This window comes from Etheostoma spectabile, chromosome 9 (assembly GCF_008692095.1).
Source record: "Etheostoma spectabile isolate EspeVRDwgs_2016 chromosome 9, UIUC_Espe_1.0, whole genome shotgun sequence".
Lineage (NCBI taxonomy): Eukaryota > Metazoa > Chordata > Actinopteri > Perciformes > Percidae > Etheostoma > Etheostoma spectabile.
In genome coordinates, this window is record NC_045741.1 from 14,031,607 (window position 1) to 14,040,597 (window position 8,991).

The 8,991-nt window shown below is 37.9% G+C and overlaps 1 protein-coding gene across 3 annotated transcripts in view; it reads right to left on the reverse strand.

Moving 5' to 3' along the window:
• Positions 1 to 8,338, reverse strand: part of acer1 (alkaline ceramidase 1) — a 14,124-nt gene extending 5,786 nt beyond the window's left edge. The window contains exons 1-7 of one of the 3 annotated variants that reach the window (XR_004333320.1): positions 8,252 to 8,338; positions 6,972 to 7,090; positions 6,704 to 6,818; positions 5,732 to 5,870; positions 4,399 to 4,536; positions 4,173 to 4,310; positions 2,486 to 3,952 (exon numbers count right to left, since the gene is read on the reverse strand). Coding sequence is in view for 2 of the 3 variants with exons in the window: in XM_032524961.1 (XP_032380852.1) it covers positions 3,775 to 3,952; positions 4,173 to 4,310; positions 4,399 to 4,536; positions 5,732 to 5,870; positions 6,704 to 6,818; positions 6,972 to 7,064 (801 nt within the window). In the remaining variant the exon portion in view is untranslated. Of the gene's footprint in view, positions 1 to 2,239; positions 3,953 to 4,172; positions 4,311 to 4,398; positions 4,537 to 5,731; positions 5,871 to 6,703; positions 6,819 to 6,971; positions 7,091 to 8,248 lie in introns of those variants that run through there. The other 2 variants (XM_032524961.1, XM_032524962.1) reach the window with 2 other exon arrangements.
• Between the last annotated feature and the right edge of the window lie 653 nt (positions 8,339 to 8,991).

The following is an 8,991-nucleotide window of genomic DNA, read 5'->3' on the forward strand; positions in this document are numbered from 1 at the left end:
GGTGGATTTTGAAATGTTGAATCGGTCTGCAACACCCCTATACGACTCCTGATAGGCGTGAGTCCACAGGCAGGCAAGAACAGTGTGGGTTACAGACCACTTGGTACGCTGTCGGTTTGAATAGAATGGTCCCAACAACGTCTTAACATCCTATAGCAAAGAAGAATACAAATATTAGTGATAATAGCGTACAAAAATGATTCACATAATCTACCTCTACTTACCTCTACTTGTCCTCTCAACGGTCTGGAATGACTTTTAAACTCAGTTACATTGTACGAATGTATGACATCCTCAACAAATTGTGGTATTTTTGAAACCAACCTAGGAGAAAAATTATGAAGCTGATTTTATACAGAGTTATAAAAACTCATTGTGCTTCCTGGAGCAGTTGTTTCATCAATATGGTTGCTGACAAATGATGCAAATGTATTCAATACTTTATATGAAATGCTAATCAAACCCTCTCTTAAACAGCGTGACAATAAACATTATATCCTATATATAATATATTCCTCTATTATTTATTTGTTTTTATGAATTTTTTAATTTGCCAAAAATGTAGGAAACTTTCTGAACTTACTTGATCATTTAGGACCATTATCAAAACTGTTATGTGCTTTTACTGAATGCGATCAGAAAAATGAAGACACTTATCACTAGCAGTGTAATTCCATGTAGTTACATAGTTACTGATATGGTCATGAATAATAAAGTGCTCAATTACCTATTTTTGAAGGAAAATAAACTACAATTTGTCGCCAAAAAGGCAGGACACCCACCAAACCACCGGCTGCTCGTGGGATTGTTGTCGGGAGGCAAGGAAGGCAGGGACGAAGGCTGCCTGCCTGGCTAAGGGAACTAGCACACAGAGCGACACTGCCAAGCCTCCTACTCTCCCACACCAGATTGATCACACACAAAAAGGATGAGCTACAATTACACACGGAACTGCTGCTTTATGATTCTCACAAAAGCCTGGCTTAACACACTTATCAATGGCAGCCAACAGCTAGCAGCTACTGGCTAGCCCTAGCAGCTAACCAGGCAAGCAAGCTACCAACCGGCAAGATCAAGACAGGGTAGGTGAATTAAAACACTGTCTAAGTTGAAAACTCATCTTGATGTAAGGGCCCTGTTCATGTTGTACAGACATATTAATTGCATTGTGTGTCTGTTAAGAGGCACAAAGGCACTCTAAAACTTGCCCCGTTAACTACTGTTTTAGCTCAGTGGAAGCTTGTACACGTAGCTGCAGCTACTCAGTGTTCGAAGTGATCGAAAGTACTCGCAGGTTTATAACGATCAAGATTAACACAAAAATTGGCCGGAATTCCCCTTTAAGTACAATTTTGAGATTCTTTTTTTCCCTTTTGTACAACTTTTTACTTAACTACACGTCAGAGGGAAATACAATGCTTTTAACTAACACTTACTTTTTGTAAGTTTTAGTTTTATTGTTACAAATTAACTACCCAACACTATGCTAAGCAATAAAATTATGAAGACGCACAGCTTTCTGTTCAGAGGAAACATCTGCCATTTTAAACAGAAGCTGAATAACATCAGTGTAACAACATTGCCATCCCTAGAGGCATGCCACATCGCTGAAATTATCTGGTAACTCCTCAGATTTATAGTTTCCAGACTCCCAAATTGAGAACTACTGATCTAGACACGCAGATCAGCACTTTTCTGTAAAACTATTGCTTTGACATATCTAGACTGGGTACTAAAAAGATGTAGACAATTCTTTTTTTGCCATTTGAAATTGTGTTATTTGTTACCTTTCTCTATTACATCATCCAACTGTCACAATTTAATATTCAAATATTACTTTTGTAAAAAGTACTTTTTTCTTTTGAGTTTCTCATCACCCACAGGAGGTCACTATTGAACAAGTCCAAAGAAAGGCTGTGCGCATTCCTTTTGGTAAAATATCTATTGTTGTATCTATTGAATCCTTCAGGAAGGATCATGTGAATGGAGGCACAGTGTACCTGAATATTCTCAAAACATCCCCAAAATCGGGAGCTTTTTGAACAAAAGGACCTTTAACAGTTCAGGGATGAAATAGAAAGAAATACAAAAGAAATAGATTTGCATGTGATTGTTGTGGTCAGTCATGCAAATAAACTGTAGAGGAATATTTCAGAGGTCCTGAATGAGACTAAACTAGTTTTCTTGAGAAATAGACCAGAGAATTATCTTGTATTGATGTGTTACTGACATGTTAGATATGTTTAATTCACTTTTATTGAACCGGTATTTATACAAAATTAGACAAAACTTTGTGTAAGCCTGTCTGTATGTTGAGGTATTTTAAAACTCTATGTAAACATTTCACCATGTACAGAATAGCATGTGCATTCATATCTTGAAAATAGTGATTAGCAATTGATTTTATATACAAAAAATACACATGATCAAAGACAAACTTTTCAAAAATACAACATTTTTCAAAATGTCTTTGTCATTCTCTAACTTCTGACCTAAGCTGCCATGGTACTCCATCAAAACTTTGGGGTTTGGGGGGCCTGTATCTGACTGATAAATTTTGTAACTTTCAAAAGAAACAATCCAACATTTACTCCCATCCAACACCATGACTGGCCAGCTATCCCGAGCCAGGAGCCTGTGTCTGAACTGACACAAACGTTTCTGTCCCTTTTCATGTGTGCAACACTTTCTGTCTGAAAATGTGCGCTATTATCCCCATATTTAAATTTCACATTTCTCTATGACGGCTGGATCTTCAGTGTGAATGTTTAGAACAACTATAAAAACTTTTTCACGATTATTGATATTATACCTATACTAGTCTCGCTTTGCCAGACCCTCCTCCAAAGCGACAGGGTCTGGCTACTCCACATAGCATTCGGGGATGGGAGGAAAACATGCTGTGGTTAAAGGGCATTTCTTTGACACAATTGTCATGGGCAGTGCTAAACTACGCACAGAGCCCTCTGCAAAACAGTCGTGCGTGAGAAAACTCAGATTGGACAGATGGTCTAGTTAGCTGTTTGAATTTTCCCTGCAGATATCTGAGGAGCAGCCAACAATAGTCCTCATAAATCCACCAAATTTTAAATTCCAACACAAAGAAAGCAGAAGAAAATACAATCATCCGGCAGAATTTCCTGCAGCACCGGAGCAATCCCGGAAGTGCAACATGAAGGATAAAGACTACAAACTAGTCTGACCATGGCCTGTACCCAGTAGGCCCATTCAGTAATTCATCCATTGTTTATCCTTGATTAAAAAATCCTTTTATAGGATCAGAAAACAATTGTTATTTTTTATTATCTTATTTTGTTATGTTTATTTAAGATTATGTTGGCTTTTATTTACAGGACAGATTAAGGAAAATGGGCGAGAGAGGGTGAATCACATGCAGCAAAGGGCTGCACGTCAGAACCGAGCCTGCGGTTGCTGTGACAAGGACTGAGCCTCATGGGATGCACGCTCATCCAGGTGTGCTAACCAGGCGGCCCATCAGAAAACAGTCTTAACTTAATAAAGTTGTTGTCTAGTTTTAGTCTATGTAGTGCAAGAAAAAATCAACTTGGGGGTAATAGAGGGTCGGAATTCTGTGATTTGAATTTTTGTGGTGGAGCAATTTTTTCAGATTACAGATTGTGTCCTTAAAAAGGTTGTGTTGAATAAAGGTCACTAGATTAAATCATTTTGATGGCTCCCCATTTATGAAAACCTGTACTAACGGAGTTTACTAAAACAAATGTTTGACCAATGTTACAAATGATTTTAACTTTGTTAGCACCGTTTCAGTGTTTTGCTAGTGCCCTTGAGGACAATGTGAGGTAATCCAACAGCCCATTTATCACAGGGCCAGTACTGTAGTCCAGGCAAAGAGTAGGGTATCTCATAGTTGGCATCCAGGTAAGCTATCAGGGTGCTGCCGTAGGCCACAGCTATCACAATCAGAATATGCCTGGAGTAAAAAGACAATGGAGAGAGATACACATGTGCATGTCATTGAAAGAAACAACTACTAATTTGTTCTGCATTGAACATAATTTTCTGAATTTAATGTGCTCATATTTAACACTGCTAGCCAGACACAGCTGAGTTCTTACATAATTTGTAGGGAAGTGTTTGAATGATGGGCGTAGGAAACAGGGTTGGAAGGAAACAAGTAACCCAAGACTTACCAGATACCGTGCAGGTAGCAGAAGTTTAGCCTCTGCCAGAAGCTGCATCCAAATCGGTCACTAATCCAGCAGGAGATGGCAAGCACCCACAGAGCCACAGACAGCTTGGCCAGTCGCAGAGCCTTTCGGTCAGTGCAGCTGAGAAAGAAAGAAAACTGGTTATAATAGAGGATTAAAATTGCACCAAAATCAGTTACAGATGAATGAAAAATCTGAATTTTCATACCATCTCATCTCGACAGCCAGGACGTAAAGCAAATGGAGGCCGAAGCAGTTTAAAACGTAGGCGTTGGCTGTAGGTTTTACAAATGATGACACTGTTGTGATGGCAGTAACCACCAGGATAAGGCTTGAAAATGTGGACCTAAGGATGAACAGAAAAACATAAGATGTGAGTGATCCAATGATATTCTGCAGGTAAACCAGAACTCTCAGGTGCTGTTGATTAAAAACTGCACCTACATTTCAGTATTTAGTTAACGCTTGAGATGAAGACATACTGTTTGACTTCTGACCAAAGCTTCCTGTCACAGCAGATCAATGACACTGTGCACAGATGTTATTCAAAATATTACAGCACATTACACAAAACCTGAGATGCAGGTTTTCTTAAACCTGCAATATATTAGTTTTATGGCTACTTGTGGGCAGCAAGTTGTGAACACAACATTGACATATCATCACTTTCTAAGTTAACATGGCAACCTTGTTAGCAAACAGCTGCTACACATCCAGCAGTTTTAGAGCAACATTAGCATTCATTTTAAGTTGTGTTTCTGGCCCCCTGACAAGTCCAAATATTGCTTTGTTTTTAGCTCTGATTTTGGTCTCCCCCCACTCTTGAGGAAATTATCTGGCTCATTAGCTGCTAAATGCTCAAATATGTTTAGCAGCTAGTTGCTATACGTTGTCTGGCTGCTATTTGGTGCTAAGCACTATTACACAGTGCGTTTTTTAGAGCTTTTTCCACTGATAACAGCTGCCTACTGCGGCCTGGAAACAACACTATGAGAGTACTGAGAGTGAACCAAAAAAAGTAAAGTAGCATATAAAGTTGCCAAAGGTGCCCCCTAATCTCTTGGGTCCCTGTGTCTGTGTCTGGTAGGTCCGTTCAGTAATCCATCATTCAGGAAGACCAACCCATGACTTTGGAAAACTGTAAACTCAACGTGAGGTTCTTGAGTCAAGGCTTTGGGATTATTTTCAGGTGCTCATAAAATTTTTATTCATTCTTCCCCACCTTGTGGTGAAATACTTACACAGTTTGGGTGGAGCTTCATTCTTTCACAATAGTGAGAGTCCCTTTCTGTCACATTCAGGTGAAGACAGCAGTCCCACATTGTGTTTTAATGACTCTGTCAAACAGGCTTCATGACCAGCACAGGTTGGGTTTCAGGCATGCCTCAGAAACACTCTGTCATTGTTTGTCTTTTTCAGTTTAATTAAAAGATTATTGAGCTGTGTTTGAGTCCTTAGTAACACATAGAGATGAATAAAGACAGAAACAAACAGCTTGGCCTAACTGGTCTGTTGTTGGGTTAATACTGAAGTTGCTTTACCTTTCTTTTATAAAAGAAGGGAAAAGTCTGCGGGGGAACCAGACAGCATATCCCATCGCCAACACCCACAGGATGGACAGCTCATCCAACATCTGGCCCATGAAACTAAGTGTCATGTGGAAGTATGCAGAGAAGAGCCCTATAAAAAGAAAGTCTTTTTAATGTAAAACAATTAATGTGTTCATTATAGAAGACAAAAAACACAGAGGGACCAAAGAAAAAGGACATAGGGGGAAAGGAAGACTTATAAGGAATGGAAAGTAAAGTTTTAGACCTAGCCTCTAATTCTATAAACCAGTGGTTCATAGTCTGGTGACCACAAGTGATTGCAAGATATATCTGATGATCAATGAGAGGAAATAAGCAAAAACATTATTTTGGCTACACAACTCTAAGGTTATTCTCACAAACACTCTTCTAAATATTGCTTTTTTCCTCATAAATTACGCAATAATATTACTTTTCATTTATTCACATAAAGCAAGGGTAAATCCACTTTGATGAAACTATAACTGAGTAATCAATTATCAAAACAAGTCGCTCATTATTACAGCTCTAGTTGAAAGTTGCTGGACATGGTTTTGATTTAATTAGTCAAAAACTAAAAAGTTATGGAACTGCTGCTTGTGAAGCCTTATACAAGTCAGCTTAGTTTGTCTCGTAACATATTTTAGTCAAAATTAACATCTTGAGGATTTATGTAGGTTTATTTCTAGTTTATAGCACAATGCTTGTGTTCCTCTGGGGTCAATTTTGGGACCACTTGTTATAATATTCAATCTGTGTGTGCAGGATGCTGACAACACAGGGATTCATCAATGACTTAAATTGCATGACTCATGCTAATGTAAAGAAAACAGACCTGTTTTGGATTTAAATGAGATACTGTACATTAAGTGGTGAGAGACACATAGAGATCACATAGAGATAAAAATGGAACTTATAAATAAAGAAGAAAAAAGGGTGACTGACCTACAAATATCATCATGGTCCAGACCATGTGAATCGCCAGGTTCCTCTCTTTGGCGTAAGGGTGCAAAAGGTAAAGCATGATGGGAGATATAATGAAGAAAAAAAAGCTGCTCATCTGCAGGGAAAACATCAATCAAGCAACAAAACTGTGAGATAATGGAAATTAGACATGTACTTCATATTCAGTTTAACTAACTTGACTATAGATATTACTTTGCTAAGATAAATTAAGATAAAGATGTATTGTCATAAAGGCTGTAGTACTCACAGTGTTGAAGTACTCCACTACATGTTCAGAGTATTTGTAATTGTCTTCACACCAGTCGATTTCTGAACTCTCATAGGAGAAAACTCCTGCCATCTTTTCACTGGAGTAGACACCTGCAGAGCCACTGATTTATTAAAACACACCTGCAGCCTTGCAGACTTGTGTGTCAGTTGTTCTCTCAGCAGATAAACTGGGCGTCAATCCAAAAGGCTTGTCAAAGTGTTTGTATAGGTGGTTTATGGAAATCAGTTTCAAAAGATGTATTTATACTTGTATTCAAATGTGGCTTTGCACCCTTTCTCAGAACGTTCAACAGTCGTTTTGGATGTAGCTACTGTGAGAAAGGGAAAAATAAGAATAAACCACAACACTTTCTGACCATGTGTTTAAATAGTGTATTTTTGCTGAGAACAAAACAAAAAAGCAAGTCTAACAAGGGACAAACCAATCCTTTGCTTAAAGGGTTATTCCAGTGATTTAACATTGCACTTTCATAAAGTTATTTGGCTTGTCAGAGACAGATTAAAGTACCAAAAGTATAAGTACTCATTACGCAGAATGGCCCAGTTCAGAATAGTGTGATATATTAATATAATTGCATGTATTGATGAAACAAAAGACTTTGCACAACTGTTTTCACAGTCACATCAGTATATTTTATGACCATGACTGATTCATTATACTTGTGGAGCAGTTGGATATTTATGGGATGCACTGTTGTCAAATACTATGCATATGGTAGATGAAGAAAGAAAGAAAGAAACAAAAACACCTATTAAAATAATAAGATAAAACACCACATTTAGCTACAACCTTAATTTTAAACAATTATTTACCCCTTTCCGGCAATTTCACTATAAGCTGTCATCATAAACTTTGTAAAGTAATGGTGGGTGTTATTGCAGAGCTGTTGCATTGAATAAGACTGTGCTGGTGTACCTAATAAAGGGCCACTGAGTGTCAACAGTATAAAGCATACAGTGGATATGACTTGATTGATGACTGGAATGTGGTAAGGCCTATGTCATAGTAAAACAAATATGCATTATTATAAGATTGATATGTTAATTTTTTACACAAGGACACAATAAAGTCACTATTTACAGCAATAGCAACAACAGCAATATGTTAGTGATTTCTGTGTGACAGTTTTCAGTTTTTCTTTGATTATTTTCTTTCATCAAAGAGCTATGATAGTTTAATTCTTAATAATAATAACAAATTAAAAAAAACGGGTTAATTTATGATCTACTTGATCAGAAATGATTGGATCTTACCTCTGCTGCAGTTGTCTGTTCAGTGTGTCAGTGCTGCTCCGCTCCAGATGGTACAACAGGTGCGTCGAAACGCTCCCAATCCTGTTGCACAGGATTGTGACGTCACTCGTAAGCGTGTTGAACGGTTCAACATCTCTGGGCACACATGTCACTGAAGGAATGTCTGGAATGGAATCACTTTTTAATTTTGTTCACTTCGATAATCGAGTCTTTGAGTATTTTAGCGTAATTATCTTAAATGTTTACAAATTGATTATTCACACATCATGAACCGACAAAAAGGACATGGAACGGACTGATTACAGCAATAGGTGTCACAAGTAGCTGCTGGATTCAGGTCTTCTCTCTAGCTGGGAGGTTCAACCGGTCCACCTGCCTCTGACAAACACCAGCGATGCACATTTCAAAATAAAAGAATGAACGTTCTGCGTGGGCGAAAGAACAGCTACTCCATGGTGTGTGCGTGTGTGCGTATGTGTGTGCGCGTGTGTGTGTGCGCAAGCTATATATTTGCGTTAGAAATTTTGTGGTGGTAGAAGTAGGCTATTCATATATTATACTTACTGTAAGTAAAGGCAGCAATGTATTCCAAATTTTAGTCAATTAGCCAAAATACATAGGCATCAGCAACAAAATTGACTTAGAACTAAAAACAAAAGGCTAAACGTATGCAAACTGGCACTGTTTTTTCTTTATTGTTATATTAATCATGAAAAGTGTGAAGTAAGTATTCAGTAAAATCA